Source organism: Mytilus trossulus, unplaced genomic scaffold, assembly GCF_036588685.1.
Source record: "Mytilus trossulus isolate FHL-02 unplaced genomic scaffold, PNRI_Mtr1.1.1.hap1 h1tg000210l__unscaffolded, whole genome shotgun sequence".
NCBI lineage: Eukaryota > Metazoa > Mollusca > Bivalvia > Mytilida > Mytilidae > Mytilus > Mytilus trossulus.
The window spans coordinates 3,598,775-3,617,583 of record NW_026963310.1 but is presented as its reverse complement, the minus strand read 5'-3'; the positions used below and the strand labels follow the sequence as shown (position 1 = coordinate 3,617,583).

The following is an 18,809-nucleotide window of genomic DNA, read 5'->3' as shown; positions in this document are numbered from 1 at the left end:
ACTCAAAAACACAATAACGGGGAATATAAGTACAGAGCCATGTCATGTTAAAATGTTAACACAAAAAGTGCATTATAGACAAAGTATATTAGCAAACATGAATGACATGAGTTCACAAATTATCATAGAACAATGACACAATGAGGGGATGTTTGAGTACAAAGCCACTTCATAAGTAAAAAAGAAACACAAAAGGGAATACAGACAAAGCATATATCACCATTAATGAGAAAAAAAAAAATGTTATTTAAGTATATTTTCTTTAATGACATTTCTGACATGACTTTTCTTACTTGCAACACATCATTAAGATCATTTTATTTAGAAAAAAAAAATCATTTGAAAATAACAGGCCTATGATTTGTAACGCTAGACGCTTTCTCGGCGTGAATGAAGACTCCTCAATGACTTGGAAAATAACGCAGCCGGATATTGGCTTCAGTTGGTCCTTAAGTGATTGAAAGACGAACACATAATTTTTATGAAACTAAAAATGTATAAAAATATAGATACACGAAAACTGACCTCCAACCTACTCACTCCTAAAAATCCATGTATTCGTTATTAAACACAATTGTGTTAAGCTGAATTTGATTTAGTTTTAATAGTTTTCATAACAGTTTTCTTCATAATTTTCATAAATATCACATGGATCAGCATCTTCTTTGGCTTTATCAACTTCCTTGGAATTGTAGTCCTGAATGTAGGCAGAATTGTTGAATGACTGTGTGGGCTGGTCGTCTGATTCTTGGTATATGTACAACTCTTCCCTATTTAAGAACACACAATACAAGATTTAAAGAATGTGCCATACATTTTGATATCTTCAGATGTTACAGAAGAATTATGCGAATGATAATAAAACTAAAATGAAACAAAACATGAAAATTATTCGAGATTATCAATTCAGTTGTATACGCTGAAACAATTGTTTTTCACCCTTTAAAATAGTTCTAAAGGGGATAGTGGGGAGTTTGCCCGCCCACACATGACCTCTATTGAATGGCACTTACAACTATTATAATTTTGTTAATTATACAAAAAACATTTTTCATAAAATCTAGTAAGTCAATTTTGTCAAATACAGCAAAGAAGCATTGATAATTACTGATTCACTTGCAAGTGAATTTGTCGACCTCATTAAATTCGTATTCATGAGAACTTCAATTAAACCCCTAGCTAGAGATTGACAACGCATGCATGATACGTGTACAGTTTATTTAATGAAAAGGAATGTCAACAATGAAAGTGAAACTACGGTAAATCATTTAATAACTGATTCGATCTATGTAAAATCATTCCTATACGGTTAGAAACAATGCTAAACATAAATTTTTAATCTATATATTAAAATAAATCGACCTATAAAAATACAATTGCACGTGTTGGTTTAATCTATTCATATCGTTATTTATGTTTACATCGCTTATATGGTCATCCGGGGTTAAACCAATAGTTAATTATATGGCGTCAGGACTAACATACACACGAAACGAACCTACATATTATCTACACCATGCTTTGTATACTGTTTATTTTAGACTTTTGATAGTTTGGCTAAATGTTTTACATTGTTATAAATCAAATATGAGAATTTGAGTCAAATCGGTGACCATGAATTTTACAGCTAGTGCCCCTTTAGGATAGTACTATATCTATAATTGTACAGCTCAACTTGATGACACTACTTAATTTACAAAAACCACATTGCATATAACCGTTAGAACAGTATAATAAATACAAAATGATTCTTACGTGTCTTCTTTAAAGCCGGTATTTGCTTTTATTGGCTGGTCTGATTCTTGATATATGTACAACTCTTCCCTTTAATAACAAAAATTCAATACATTGAAATTTAGTATCGAAATAAAACGTGTGTACAGATAAATTTATGAATAATAGATAATATCGAGTATGGATAAAATATAGCTTTTAAACAATCTATGAATATACAAAAATATGACAACACGGAGGAAATAGGGCATACCATTACATTGTTATTAAAGCGTGTTATTCGCAATTTTTCTCTAAGATAAGTTTACATTTAGTTAGCCTACAATAAAAAAAATTATAAGGATTAACTTAATACACAATGCCAGAAAGGGCAATAATGCACATACTATGAACCTTGATGAAATGTTAACTATTTTAAAAATAATGTGTGAAGGAATATTATGTACCTATAACATTACTAAATATCTTACTGACATTACTTTTTTTATTTAACCAAGAGCGTGATTGAGCTTGTTAACTTTATAGGTTTAAGATCTATGTTGAGGAGGGAATCCAAAATATATGTGAGGTAAATTCAACTTACGGGTCTTCTTTAAAGGTCGTTTTTACTTGTGCTGGTTGTTCTGATGCTTGATATATGTACAACTCTTCCCTTTGATAAAAAATGTAATGATAGATTCAAAGAGTGAATTAGAATTTTAATATTCACATATGTATCAAAGAACGAATTAAAATCAGTGACAACTGAATTTAATCAAGATAGATAATTCATTCAATCATGTGGATCATAAAATGTTTTATATTGTCTTATGGGAAGTTTAGAATACTTCTATACTTTAAAGTTCCATTCAGATTATTATTTACGTGTTGAATATTGGAAAACTATTCATTATGACATTTGCCGATCATAACTTTACACCAAAAAAGGCTACATAAAAGACCATATAACAGTCTAGTGTTAATCATTTGTAGTGACCACGTCAAAATTTCGCTTGAAAATTTTAAAGAAATGGTTAGGAAAAAATTAAGCCAATTATAATTTGTAAGATTAATCTAACTTACGTTTCTTCTGTTAATCGTGTTGCTACCACTTCTACAAAATGCATAATACAATTCGTAAATATTACACTAAATTAATAAGATTCTTCGTTAAACACCTTCTTTTATTCATTACACTTTTCCTTATTAAGTTAGTATGACAATACCAAGGTAACAAGAGAAACTTATTAAATGTAAAATTAGTTTAATAAAACGATATATTAATACATAAGTACCTGTCTTCTGTTTTCTCGTGCATCCAGCCACATGTATACTAAGCAAAACCAGGGCAATTGTTATCAGAATGCAACCCACAGATACTCCTCCAACTAGTAAAGCTAACACCGTTTTGGTCTCTATACCTTATGCAAAAAATATTTACAAGGGTTATATTTAGAGCTTTTGATTTGTAAAAAAGGAGATTTTTAACAACTTCCCATATTTCATTTAAACATACAAACAGGTTTTTATAACGAAAAAATAATTGTCCGAACTGATGTTTAGTAATCAAGTTATTATATATTACAACTCACAAAAACGGAAAAGTTGTTATAATACCACATATCACGAATACAAATTTACGTTTCGACTCTATAAAAATATAAGGCTTCATTTAACACAAACGGTAAATAACTAACATACATTCACATAAGCCCATAAGAATAACATACATTAGAATAAATATGCATTGAAATAGTTATCGTTAAATACTGTTATCTGTTACAAAATGTGCCAAGATATAAAAAAAAAATTGTGTTCATTTCACCATTTGATAGCTAAATAATGAAAACATATTATGAAACTTGTGTTACCACTTTCCTTAAGTTTTTAGCACTTTTGAATCAAACATTCCTGTCAAAATATCGAAAGGGAAAAAATTTACTTCGCACCACTCTTATGTTCATATTGCCCTCTTTTGAAAAATACTGTTTTTCGAAGGCAAATAATTTATACATATTCCAATTAATGTCACACTGAATTGGACATACACCCAAATTTAAGTTTATGGCAAATATTAGACAGTGAATTAGTGTTTGAGCTTTATATTTTGCTGATAGACTAAATTCTTTTGGTATGAATTTCATTTACTTTTTGTGAGTTTACTTTCTGATACCAATTTTATTATCTGTAAATATGTATTTATTTCGACATCTACAAATTTTTCAACGAATTCGGAAACATTCATTTAAAAACTTAAAATGGAACATCAAACGAAATAGAGACAAAGAACTGACGGACTAATAAGTGTAACAAAGCACTCCAAAACACGCCGTGAACTTAAAATGAAAATAAGAAAGTTCACTGTATAATTGTAATTTAATTTTGAACTATTTTTGAAAACTATGAAAAAAGTGGGAAAACCCTTACCGAATATCATTATAGAATTTGTCGATAAAAAAATATCACAATTTTCCATGTAACTTTTACTGAATGACCTTCTATAAAATAAACTGTGATATAGCCTTTTCAAATACATAAATTGCCAAATCTGTTAAGATTATGTAAGCATTAAACAACCAATAAGGAATGTGGTTGTTTGATTTATAAAATACAAACATATATAACTATATATTTATAAGGCGTACAATTTCTGCAATCATATGTTAATCCTTCTAAATCATGCATGTTTGTAGTGACGTTTACCTGAAATTATGCAGTGACGTGTATTTAAAATGTCGTCAGTCTCAGTCAAAAGTCATAATGAGTATGATGAAACAGAGAGTAGAATCAATATATCAAATGAACTGATGAATGGCAAATCAGATATAGTACGTAATAATACCATATTTCTTTTTGACATAATTTAAATGTGCTTCCATTAAATTCACCTGAACAAGAGTCTGTGTTGCAAAGATTTGCTTCAATTGAGGTACCATTGCAATACAATCCACCATTTATTGGAGGAGGACTGTCACAAGTACGTGCTCTCTGCATGAGACCACCGTTACAAAGTTTTGTGCAATCAGTCCACTTTGCCCATTCCGACCAACCGCCATCAATTACTGCAAATAAAATTCACATATTTATTACATGAATACGCATTATCTGTAAAACAATTGAATTAGTTGTGAGCAGTTCTAAATTTAAACCGTTACGAGTTAAGTATGAACTTTCAAACGTTTGACATTAGTTCAACTGTATTCATATATTGACATTATCTCAATTTTACGGTGCAGGAAAAGCTTACCCTTCCGCAGTAACTGATTTCACTCCCAGTTTTTAGTGGAGTTCGTGATGTTTGTTAATTTTTATTTATAACTGTTAATGTAAATATTCTTTGGTTTTGTGAGTCTTTGATCACTCCTTGGTTTTGATTGTATTTGTCTTACATTTAAAGCATTTGAATTTGCGATTGAAAGCGACCAAAATGTAATTATCTTCCACGTATATGAAAAATCCCTTGGCGATTTGTGTTCCTAGATATTGCAATCAATGTTATAAAATCAAAAAAAGTTATTTAAATCGGTCATGGTTCCGTTCTTTGTGGACATTAGTATTTGATATCAATTTTGATAAATTTTATTTCCTCAAAAATATTGAGATACATTTTTTATTAGTTTTCAACTTATAAAAAACATCATTGTAAAAAGTTAAATAACATGTATAACGAAATCCAATGAAAATTATGAAAGGAAAAGTCTCTTACCAAATATAATAAATTCAAATGCGAAAAACACTACAAACGATAATCTAGCCATCATTTAATAATATGTGTAAGCCTTTTTTCATCGTAGCTTTCTCAATTTCAAATAGCAAAGAACGAGAGAAAAAAAATAACAAAAGTGTTGCAGCTTAAAATATACTTATTGATGTATCCTAACCAGATTTGTGTGCCCTATACTACATTTAATTTTCAGTCATAAAGTGGTTTACCCTTTGGACATTTCTCATTAAAGCACTGTTTTGTTTCAGAGTCTTTTGAACTGCATGTTAAGCCACCAAATGCTGGAGTAGGATTATTACAGCTGCGGAATCTAAACTGCATTCCTTCACCACACGAAACATTGCATGAATGCCATAGTGACCATGTGGTCCAGCCACCATTTACTGATTTGAATAAATAATAAATAACAACAATATTTGTTCTTTATGGATTGTGTGCTGAATTCTTATTGGATCACGATAAGTAAACTAATCAAGATATATCATCAAAGCAATTTTACTAAAAGTTAAAAAACTTTTCTGTGCAATAACGTTTCACAATGTTATGTTCAAATATCATTAATCAATATAAAAAAAATGCATTATACACTGTCCAGTTAATGAGAATTCTGATAAAAAAGGTTTAGAAAATGAATGTTTTCATTACGTGAAACATTATCATGATTATATTTAAACAAGTTTCAGTTAGATTTGTTGAAATGTTTTATTATTATAGTATATGTTTTCGTAAACACAAGCATGCCATTAGTCAAAATGAATATCCGGACTTGTCAACCAATAAAGATTTTGCTTCTGAGAGTGCAGTCTGAAGTGAGAGAAAAGTGTACGGTTTTCCCGCATGAACAGGAATAAACAAAAAATTGAGTAGTAAGAGCATTTTAAATTTTGAAAATGCATGTTGTAAAGCTCTTGCATACGTCTTATTGTAGAAACTAATTGTCAAGACACTTACGTTAGAGATATACGTTTAAGATTTATTACGCTTGTGCAACAAATGAATACACTTTCATTAGATAGTATGTGGCCCTTAAAAGTACTGTTCCTGAAATCTACGACACGAGCAGTAGTGTTTTCTTCATAAATCCGGTCAGTGAACGTATAGTATATCTGCTTACATTTTGTTCATGTTCACACACATAGTTGGGCACACTTTGATGGAACATAACGTGCATGCTTATGGAGAGGCTTAAAGTGTTATTTATTCGCAAAAAGGGTAATTCATCGCATATCATAAATAGATTTATTGATATTGCTAACACTACCATGATTATTAATCTATTTATTAAAATTAGTGCGTATTGATCCTGTAAGAGTCTTCAGAAACTCGTGTTTATCCTTTGTTAGCTTTCAGTGTGTATCATAATTTGCCGGTTGATAGGTGTCATATTTTTTTCTCTCAATTTTCTTTATAATACTCCAGTATGACAAATATTTGTTCTCGAACAGTCGTATTGTGTTTCGATCAACAGTATAGACTCTCAACCACACACTTAGCAAACACAACGAACCTCGTTTTAAGAAACCCCAACACGTGTCTATAACTACTGCATGATGAAATATAATTTACGGTACGAGTTCATGTGTATTTACCTGGACAAGAATGTGTATTGCATTTTCTTGTTTGAGATGAAAGTCCATTACAGTATACCCCTCCATATTGAGTTGAAGGATTGCTGCATTGACGCGTCCTTGTCTGAAGCCCAACACCACAGTTGCTGGTACATGTCGTCCATTGTGCCCATGATGACCAACCACCATTCACTTAAAAATACACAAATACATTATTGAATTGCACAAATAAATTGTATCAATAAAAACTTGCTTAAAGAATGCTGTAAATGTCAGCTAAATATGTAAGTGTAGAGTGCTAAATATGTAAGTGTAGAGTGCTAGATATGTAAGTGTGCTAAATATGTAAGTGTAGAGTGCTTAATATTTAAGTGCAGAGTGCTAAATATGTAAGAGTAGAGTGCTTAATATGTAAGTGTAGAGTGCCTAATATGATGTTGTGTTAAAGGAAAAAAAATCGGTTCAATAATACAATACGTTTTACAGTAAAAAGTACTACGTTTTATCCGTAATTTTAGATTTATTTCCAATTTTGACAATTAGTTTCGTTGCGCATAACGGGGGATGCATGTTATTAAAAGAAGTTCAAGCTATCTATTTTACAGGAAATAAATTTATCTACTAGTCAATCACTTTTTAACTTAATGTCTGGGTACTGATTCTGGTTTTTTATTTTATTTATAGATTTGATCAACTTCCATTACTCGTAGAATCATCACATTATCAAATCAACTGGCATGTAGAATTTTTACATAATTTATGTGTTATTTTTTTTTTTAAATTACTAAATGACGCTCACATTAGGCAATCAGTTCAAAACTGTTTAAATTACGGCGAAGCCTTGATAAACTTTGTGATTTATTACCTGGACTAAGATTATTGCAAAGAACTCCTACATCTTCACTGTGAGTACAATCATTATCCTTCCAGCTTTTACTTGAACAATATGTCAATTTACTTTCACTTCCTGTGCATTTTATGTCGTCAAGCATAATGGTTCCCGTGCCATCGTCTACTGCATTTCCCAATGAAACACCATTGCTTGTAAAAAGTATACGTATTTTTATTAATATCAAACAAGAACAAAAAAGGCGATACATATCACTATGACTATCCAACCCCTGGTCCATCATAGAATACCATGCTACATCTGACCATTTGTGAAAAAAGAGTTTGTTGCAGATGATTGTTTTGAACGCTTACAGTTACTGCGTTGTTGTACTGTGAAAACACTTATATTCGTGGAGTAAATTTGTCGTTGTTTTATGCCCCACCTACGATAGTAGAGGGGCATATTGTTTTCTGGTCTGTGTGTCCGTTCGTTCGTCCGTCCTTTCGTTCGTTCGTCCGTTCGTCTGTCCCAATCGACTTCAAACTTAGTACACATGTTCCCTATAATATGATCTTCCTAATTTTAATGCCAAGTTGGAGTTTTCACCACAATTAAACGGTTCACGTAACATAGAAAATGATAGTGTGAGTGGGCATTCGTGTACTGATGACACATTTTTGTTTTATTATATTACTGTATAAAAGAATTTAAGTGTGAAACGAAAACATTACAATTCTTGTCCAATTCCAGACATGGAATGACTACCATGTAGTATTGCCTACATATTTACGGTTACTTACGCCAACACTATGAACATATGAACTAAAAAAGTTTACATTTATGTTGTACATCTTGAGAACGGATTGTACCCATTTGAATTTTTCTAAATCTAAAATTTAAGGCTTTTTAATTCTCATGAGAAAAAAGTTTTCATCGATGAAATTCAGATATTTGGTGTTGATATGCGACAAAGAATTGCTTTCATATTTTTCATTATTCTCATAAAATCAAAAAAAGTAATGATTTGGTTGTGGACTTGTTTATTTTTTATTTTATAATGAAGAACAAGATTATTCATTTCAACATGTTTATGACCCATACACGCCTTTGATAATTATAAATCGATCGTTTGATCATTTGATTACGATTCATAACAATAATAAAGGAAAATGAACACCTTGATTGAAAATATCATACAAATTAATTTATTAATTTATTTATTTAATTAATTAATTAATTTAAAACATATATAAGGATTAAAACTAAATTTGGAATTTATATCGGTCATACTACGACTGCTGCATGTAAAACAAGATTTCATTACTCTTCCCGATCATCTGTGCTTATTCGAAGGATAAGTTTTCCAAAGACATCTCTTATAAGGAAGATATTTCATTCATATTAAACGACAATTAAGGAAAGAAGATCCAATATTTTACCAAAATCAGTGTTTATATTTTAAGAACAGTTTTTGTATATGTATAAGGGATAAACAAAATAACGTAGAGAGAGAATCAATATACTAATGCTCTTGAACATTTACAAGAAGGAGTTAAAATGCAATCATTACTTATGAAAGAAACCTTTCTTGGTTCCTAATTTTAATTATAATTATTTCTATATACAGCCATACCTCAAATTCTTTCGTTCATAGTGTGTTAATTTACGTTTTTTGTGATGTTATGCTATTGTTTCAAAAAAAGAGAGAAGGTTTGATAACATTAACACGTTTAATCCCGCTGCACATGTTTGAAACTATCATAAGTCAGGAATCTGATGTATAGTAGTTATCGTTTGTTTATGTAATTTATACGTGTTTCTCGTTTTTTTTTATATAGATTAGACCGTTGGTTTTCCCGTTTGAATGGTTTTACCCTAGTAATTTTGGGGCTCTTTATATTATCTTTGTAAAAAAGCAAAAACCGGCAACAAACGTAAGTGCTTTGAAAGATCATATCTATTTGTACTCTCAATAATGCAATGTATTATATAAAGATCATTTTAAAACCTTTAAAAATAGTACATGTATGTTGCTATCAACAGTGGAATATATCAGTATCAGTAATTACTGGGATTTATTGAATATAAGAATAGACGCTGAGATGCTTTTGTAAATAATAAGAAAATTGTCTATAGTTATGTATGTAAACCTGTAACCAAGCTGTCTACAGACTACTTTAGCGTCGTTGTTATCAAATTCATCATCACAAACTGTGCCCCATTCACCATAGTAGTAAATTTCAAGCCTTTTGGAGTTTGTCAGCCTTACATCACCTGAAAAAAGAAAGAATCAATAGTGAAAAAAAACAATGAATACATCTTTTTCGATGTACGTAAGAACTTTGTCACTGATATATCATATAACGCTTATTACAAAATATGTATAGTACTATGCAATGTTTTATGTATCAATATATGACTGCAAGTTATTTGAAACTAATAACGTACAACTCAATGTAAATCTGTTAAACAACATTTATCAGCCAATTCATAATGATGACCAGATAGTTGCAAATTTTTCCCGATCATCACAATAACAACATTATATGGTGGCTTTTGGTGTTTCTTTCTAACTCAACAAATGCAGTGTAAATACCATTCACTTGATACAAAAGTTTGAAGTTAGAAATGCGATAGGCTTGGAATAAGCACTGTATAATTAACAATCAGTCGCAAAAAAATCAAAACAACACTATTGCAGTTAGACATGTAAATGTAGTTATAAATAATGTAAAACAAAAATTATAAAAATTACCAGTACTCGGTGCTTGAATAAGTTCTGCAGCTAAAACGAGGCTCAAAAAGACCTGTTCAATATATAAAACCATTGTCCTGCGGGAACAAAAAATAAAGTCAGTATCATATCTAGAAGTATATTTTTATTGCTGTTCTAGTTAAACAATGGTATGTTATCATATTTATAATTGAGTAATATAAGCCAATAATTAAGACTATTTTCATTCATGGTCTAAGAGCCATTCTTTAGTTGACTTAAAGGTTTTTAAGTTAACTTATATTTGTAAAAAGAGTAGTATTTCCTGGAAATGAAAACCATATTCGAAGATATCCGTCAACTTGTGATAAAGTCAGTCACAAGATATTGTTTAATTGTGTTTATAATTAATTCATTGAATTAAACATCTTAAGTATATTTTTACTACATACATTGTTATTTAAAATAACTAGTAGTAGGTAAATATGTTTTAACTTTTGTGATAAAGCTAATGAAAATAATGATATTCATTATTGTTTGAGCGTTCAACAATCTTTAGAGGTTTTTGATAAAACACACGCTTTTGATAGTCCTTTTAATTTTGATTTTACAGTCATGATTTTTCTACTCCCTATACTACACTTCCGCACACTCTTATCATATTTTATTAACTTGGAATTGATCACTCATTAGAAAACTAAAACACTCGAATGTAAGAACTCAAGAAGATTAAACTTTTGCACAATACATAACATTGAACCCACGAAAATAATAAATACCTTTACAGCCACAAATTAATTACAAATCTATTACCTAGAAAACTCATCTTTAAATGAAATTTTAGTCAATGCGTGATACTGTTATTTCTTTTTTTGTGTTTCAAGTATTGATTATGTTTAATTGCAAACAGAAGCAAGTTACAGACGTATCTTTGATGGTGACCAAAATGAGCAGTTACACAGGTTATCTTATGTAAGATAATTGCCTGCTGCCTCATGCACTATGGAGAATCATATATATAACTAATATATCACTCACTGAATAAAGCCAACTGAAAGCGCTATCCGTAGTCCTGACCAGATTCATTATTGAACTGGTTTTGTATTAATGATGTGGTTCCACTTACTAAAAAGTATGGTATATAGCTATTGAAACACACCCTTAAACTCAAAGGATTCAAAACAGGAAAGAAAAGACGCCAAACAAATAAAGATCACTTAAGTTCGTTGAGTAGATCATTACATTTAAAACTGAAACGATATAAGATTTGAACGTATAAACAAATAAAGGCCGATGATGCCGATTAAACAAAATTGTCAATTATATACATAAATATTACTAACTTGAATACGGTCGCCGTTGCCTATTTATAAATTCCCTTTTTTCTAATATATGTCAACAGAAACACAATCTGCATGTGTGGTTGGACAATGAAGTACTCCCTTTTGAATATCGTATAGTTAAATACAAAATGAATATAAATATTAGTACAAGAAGAGCACTTCGGTATATATCAAACGATTAAATAGCATGTCGTGCAAACGTTTACAAGTATAACACAAAACAATAAATAAGTAATAACATTTGATAGATTTCCCGAAGAATTCAAATGTCTTACTCAATGAAATCATTAAAAATCCATGTCAATATTAATAGTCGACTTCAGAGGGTAGATGTTCAACATCAACTAGATAAATCATGGTTAATACACAGAAGAGGAAGGCAAAGTCCAGTTCATTTCCTAGAACACTCGTGTTTCCTTTTTAGATCTCGGTAATTTTGTATAAATGTATCGATTTTTTAACGTTATTTCAAACTATTATTTGATTGAATACTGATATACAAATGTATCTAGAATGAATCATGACTAGTTTGTTTTACTGCATAAGTGTGATCTATTTATTTTTATAAAGTGTTTCCTTAGTTTATTAGCGTAAAATGAAAGACGAATGACTTAAAGAAAAAAATGTGTCAGGATGAATTACATCCAATTAAAATTGAATAACATTGTAATATGACGTTCGTCTTTAGCTTTGGGTACAAAGCCATGTTCTAATTCGAATAGAACATGGGCTGCACGCGATTGACGTCACAATTGAAATTGCAACGTCAGATGAACTTTTAACAACACCAGAGATCATAATGGACATTTGTGTTGGTGTTGTTCGCTAGGAAATTCAATAAAAACATTCTTAAAATAAGTTTAAATGTTTCTGTTCTTTTTTTATTGACAAACTGTTGATTTTTTTAAAACGTTTTTGATCATCAAATCAAAATGGCGACATTTCGAGCGTCTACTAGAGGTCCGCTTCAAAGTACAAAAGTTCCAAATATTCCTATTAGAATCGAAATAATTCTATCATACCATGCTCTATGCTCATTTTAACATGGGTAGGCATTATATTTGTAAACATATAATACCTCGCTAACGCTCGGTATTAAGATATAAACAAATATAATGCCTACCCATGTTAAAATGAGCAAAGAGCATGGCATGAAAGAATTATTTCTTAAAAAAAACCAATCTTATTAGGTTTCTCACTTGTACTCGTTTTGACTGACTCACATTAAATGTAGTTGAAGATTCGAGTACATAGTAATTAGGTAGTGATTTTCTTTCAGACAATAAATGAAAAAAAAAAATCCAGCCTGCACTTTCGCAATAATATTTATACAGTGTGGTGTTCTACTTCTGGGACAAATTATATCAAAATTATTTACAAAATCATCGACTCTTACTAAAAAAAAAGAACAATTGTATGTTAAGGTGGTCTTGAAATCTTTTGACAGCTTTCGAAGTGCTATTTTTTTACCTTTGTCAGCTGGACCAAATAACTACTTTACTTCAAAATTCATGATTCAATTTTTTACAGTGTCATTTAACAAATATATTTCTCCGAAAACAAATGGCGACCAATTAAGTAATTTTCCGGTAAAAGTGGTAAGCTATATCGTCATATAACGTCGTCTAAATCATTGACTTTTGTATAATTTGTCGAATGTAAATCATTAACATTTACAAAACTCGAAACTAAAAAAAATCAGGAAAATACTTTTCCACTTTACATCTAGAGCTAATTGCTGATGAATTATATGCACAGAGAAGGATATGCACATTCTCCCGAGGCACACCATGTCCTTCTTACGTCTGTGCAATTGTATATTACATTTTATTAGCGCGACCATAGTTTAGGTTACCATTATTACATGTTAATTTCCAAAGTCGTTATGGATGTTTTCGTAATCGTTTCCATAATAGTTATCAAAAGTACCAGGATTATAATTTAGTACGCCAGACGCGCGTTTCGTTTACACCAGACTCATCAGTGACGCTCATATCAAAATAGTTATATGTGAGCCAAACCAGTACAAAGTAGAAAAGCATTTAGGAACCAAAATTTCCAAAGATTGTGTCAAATACAGCTAAGCTAATCCTGTGTTTTTAGTCTAATTTTTACTAACTACTGACTACCAAATTTCTACCTATCAATAAGTTTATATGTATCTCCATTTCAAATCACAATTTGCTGTTAACAGTGTACTATTAAAACCAGTGAATAGTTTTGCTATATTCCACAGTATTATATATATGTTAGAATTAGCATACAAGAATGAAAGTACTTGATTTGTTCTTTGAATAGCTTGTTTTTATTTATTTAATTTTGTTTTCATTTTAAAGAAAATGTGCTTATCAACAGTTACATACATGTAACATATGTGTCCTACATAAAATCATTATTAACCATACATATCTAGAGTACCTGTCACAAATTACATAGTTTTAAGGTAGCTCTAACTAGATGCAGGGTTAATTTTCAAATATTTTGTAGGGCACGCACATTCCTAGACTCTTGAATTTGTCCTTTATATAAAAATAAAACATTTTAATGTTTAACACTTTACAAACGTATTTTCAGTTTTATATTTTTTTTTAACCGGAAGGTTTCATTTTGTTCTGAGTTTTCAAAAAGTAAATCTTTATAACATAATGTTACGCATCAGATTATTGATTATCAGAAGTAACTGCACTTAAGTATATCGAAGTGTTTTTGTAACGTTAATATGTTGGACTATTTAACTTTTATTTGATCATTTAGACACAAGACATACGTGTAACAAGAGGAATACACTATTTACATATATACAAACAACAAACAATACAAAACCATGGTGGGTAAAACAAAGGAAAACACATAACAAATACATTTTTAATTTTAAACATTCATTTTACAAAATGTTCTTAAATTTACTTAACAAACATTGTAAGTTTTTTTTGAAACTTTTACATTATTTAGTGACACTAAGCCTTTCATCATCACTAATGGTAATACATGTTTAAGTATAAAGGCAAAAGTTACTTACTCCTTCGTTAATAAAACAGCATTAATGGTTCACTTCCTTGTCCAATATGCAAATTAATATGTATTGAATGTGAGGAACAATATGTATAAGATTGTCATAAATGTTCATATTCCAAGTATACACTGTTTATATGCACTTCAACATCTTTCAAGTGTCAATTTAGAAAAGGAAATGTAATGGTGGAAACTACTCGAGTGTTTGAATGAAATTTTAAACAATCTGTATCCAAATCATTCTCTGTTCGATTGTTGTCAAGTAGGGAATAAATAAGTTCATCGCAGTAGATTAAGCGGGTTCACTTTAGTTTTATTAAATCTATAGATGGAAGACACAAACAAACAGTTAATAATGTATAAAACAATAGTATTTATTCTATTTTTTAATATTATGCTAAAGTGTTTTGTAAGGGGCGTTTTTATATCAAAACGGTATAATATAGCATATTAATCTATTGCAATAAAAAATCATAATATCTAATAAAATTTGTAGATTTAGCTAACTAAGTCCTTATAATTGTATAAAGTAACATTCGTTTATAGTGGAAAATAGTTTTAACGTTGATTCAGCTACAATTAAAAATTGCTTGCTGGTCCCTCTCTGTGACCGTTAGATAACGCTGGTTCATTTCCCAATCTTTTTTATCATCAAAAGAAGATAGTTAATTCGATTTACATTCATAGTCTTTTTCAAAAATGATGAATGGTTCTTTATATTGGTATGTAATCATTTTAAACGTTTCAAATTTATGAAATTATATTCGTACATCAATGTTTTTGATACACCAATAACAACAACTGAAATATATTGAATTGATACACTTTGTAATTATTCAAAATTATATCAGAAACGTAAACTTAATTATAAAATAATGAACCTATTAAGGGGAGAGAATACTCGCATAACTTTTTCGAATTGACACATAATACAACGAAATGTCACTCTTGCATACGAATGACACATCAACAGAATATTTTAGTTGCGCAATCGTCCGCCACCTTCAATGATGATTCTAAATTATAAATATAACCAAAAGTTGTTAATCTATAGATAGTGAAGACTAGTGAAAGCTAACCCTCTGTAAAAATATTTTTTTGCAATTTTTTAAAACTTCCTCAGAAAAATGCATTAGCCACTTGACTTTCAAAGCTCAAAATTAACGTTTTTACACAATATTTGAATAAAGTAGTTAAAGATTATTCGCTTCTCAAAGTGTAAGACGCAATAAAATCGTATGATTGCACTTTCCTACAGAAATACGGATTTAATTAAGTCCTCAACATTTCGACATTTCTTCGTATATTTATAACAAAACCGGTTTTAACCAAATCACAATTATGTGTTAAGATCCGACTAAATACCTATTTCCCGATATGTTCAGGTAAAATTGCTATATAATACTCAAGTACAGTCGTTTTTGGCCAAAAACATGATACAAGTTTAAAAGAATACATAAATATAAGTTTTTGTTGTTTTCTTTTTAACAAGAAAAACGAAGCATTTGTAACGTTTAAATGTGAAAAAAAATCTTTATCATTCATCAATTTATCATTAAACAAGATACGCAGGGTCTATATATAATCCTGTATAGTAATAGTATATATATCTCATTATTTACTTCCTTGTCAACTAACTGTTGTAGGAACTGTATTGTATATGAAGGGAGATAGTGATCATTTCCGTCGTGTTAAGTGAAAATACCAAGTACCATCAGATGTGTATTAATAGATATTCAATTACTGTAAATTCCCAACTAAAAATTCAAATCACAATAAAACTGAAATCCGAGGAAAATTCAAAGTCTCTTTACAAATGGCAAATTCAAATGATCAAACACATCTAACGAATGTCCTGACTTGGTACAGGCATTTTCAAAGGTAGAAAATGGTGGATTGAACCTGGTTTTATAGTGCTAATCCTCTCACTTGTATGACAGTCGCATCAAATTTCATTATATTTACAACGATGCGTGAACAAAAAAGACATAATAGGTAAAATTGTCAAAATAGGAGCAGATCAGTCATCACAGTTCCACAATCAAAAATATTTAACAAAATAGCAGAAAGAAGCATATCTCAAATTTAACAACCACGTTCATTGCTTCCTGAAATTTGTATTTTAAATGAACCCATTAAGGGTTGAAATAGTTGAAGTCCTGTGACTGAATGACCAGGTTAAAATCAACTATTCTGACTTGTGTGTTTTGTTAAAATACAAACATTTGTAATATACGAAGTGTGACCTTGGATATGAATTCAACACATCAACTAACTAAAGGGCTGTTCAAAGAATGCGGATAATTTTGTAAAGTTCAATCCATAATATTTTGTTGTCATGATCGTTAACGCATATACGTACTATCTTTTTTATAATGTGTCTGATTTACCTGAAAACATCTTTTACTTATGTTTTCATTTTTGTTTAAGAACATTTAAAGAAAGTATTTAGGCCTACATCATTCAACGCGCTTTCAGTAAATGTCTTAGATCACATTGTCAGGTAAATTGTTTTGATTAAAAGTGAAAAATGTTTTGTCAATTTTGTACAGATGTAGTCAAAGTCTAAAAGCAAACGTTAATAGTGTTTGAAGCGGAAATGCCATATAAACTTCTACTAAATTCTTCCATATAGATACAAAGATTTGATTTATAAATTTGGATGTATCTGTACAAAATGTTTTTCACATAATGATTTTAATGGTAATATTGTGATTGTTTAAACCCATTGAGTCTTCGAACAAACTTATAAGTAAAGGTAATCTTACCAAATAAGGACGAATCTGACAACGACATAGCAAAACAAAAATACACACAGACAAATTATAGTACAGAAGACACAACATAGACAACTAAAGACTAAGCAACCCCAATCTACCAAAAACTTGGATTGATCTCAGGTGCTCCAAAAAGGTAGACAGATCTAACTCCACATTGGGATGCGTTTTAATTCATTTTAGTATTTGATACTCTTTTTTTTTTTTGGGGGGGGGGGGGGCTTCAGTAGCTTTAAATAACTGCGAGTACACTCAAATCGTACTTTCGTGATTATGTAACCTGTTGATAAACTGTATAATGGTTTTCGTATTTAATAGTATATCTCGTCTTTTTTATTATATACCAGCTTAAATGAGTGTTAGGTATGACAATACATTTTATTAACAAATATTAATGTATTCCATTTCTTAATACATGTAAAAGCTCACGACAAAAATATTTACATTAAACTGTGTACATTGTTTTATTTGGCGGCATTTTCTGCAAGGTTGTGTTCTTCTTTCTGATATTATACAACATCTCACCCCTTATTTTATTGATTTTGTATTTACATTGTGTCATAAATTCAATTGCATTCGTTAAATATTTTAATTGTTTGTGTCTTTTTATGTCTGTTGATTGAGTTAAGCCATTTCAATCGGTATATTAAAGTGTGTCTTTCTGTGTTTTGATGTTACACTATTGGTTTTAGGTGGTACTTTTTAAAACATTTTAAAAAGTAAAATCACAAAAATACTGAACTCCGAGGAAAATAAAAAAAAGTCCCTAATGGCATAATCTAATGAGAAAACACATCAAAAACGTATGAACAACAATTGTCGTATTCCTGACTTTGACAGGCACTTTCAATTGTAGAAAAAAGGTAAGTTGAACCTGGTTTTATAGCGCTAAACCTTTTACTGTGCACCACAGTCTCGTCAAATTCTGTTATATTTACAACGATGCGTGAAATTAACAGACATTAGGCATACGATAGTCAAAATATGTGTACGTCAATCATCATCGTGTTACAATTTACAAAAAAAAACACAAAAGCATTTATCAAACAAATAACATGCATTGCTTTGCGTGTCTGACGTCAGAAAATGTATACGTCAATAGGAAGAAATTATGCGTTGAATGTTTA

The 18,809-nt window shown here is 30.0% G+C and overlaps 1 protein-coding gene across 3 annotated transcripts; it reads right to left on the bottom strand.

Moving 5' to 3' along the window:
• Window positions 1-491: 491 nt before the first annotated feature.
• Window positions 492-15,048, bottom strand: LOC134700965 (scavenger receptor cysteine-rich type 1 protein M130-like). Of its 3 annotated transcripts, none has more exons than XM_063562108.1 (12): window positions 14,913-15,048; window positions 10,593-10,669; window positions 9,988-10,111; window positions 7,871-8,046; window positions 7,027-7,197; window positions 5,647-5,820; window positions 4,602-4,775; window positions 3,009-3,134; window positions 2,797-2,827; window positions 2,318-2,386; window positions 1,756-1,824; window positions 492-770 (listed from the first exon to the last, which is right to left on the bottom strand). In XM_063562108.1, exons 2-12 carry the CDS (start codon window positions 10,663-10,665, stop codon window positions 602-604), a joined length of 1,356 nt encoding a protein of 451 aa, XP_063418178.1. In that variant the 5' UTR covers window positions 10,666-10,669; window positions 14,913-15,048; the 3' UTR covers window positions 492-601. The 3 variants fall into 3 exon arrangements, with proteins under 3 accessions (XP_063418178.1, XP_063418179.1, XP_063418180.1); XM_063562109.1 differs by lacking the exon at window positions 14,913-15,048 and adding an exon at window positions 12,169-12,251; XM_063562110.1 differs by lacking the exon at window positions 1,756-1,824.
• Window positions 15,049-18,809: the final 3,761 nt, after the last annotated feature.

What these genes read in the sequence shown, in the direction of transcription:
- LOC134700965 (XM_063562108.1), bottom strand. Translation starts at nt 10,665, where the DNA reads ATGGTTTTATATATTGAACAGGTCTTTTTGAGCCTCGTTTTAGCTGCA. An exon ending in ACACGATTAACAGAAGAAAC is followed by an intron (nt 2,387 to 2,796) that starts GTAAGTTAGATT and finishes TTTTTATCAAAG; the next exon opens with GGAAGAGTTGTACATATATC. An exon ending in ACCGGCTTTAAAGAAGACAC is followed by an intron (nt 771 to 1,755) that starts GTAAGAATCATT and finishes GTTCTTAAATAG; the next exon opens with GGAAGAGTTGTACATATACC.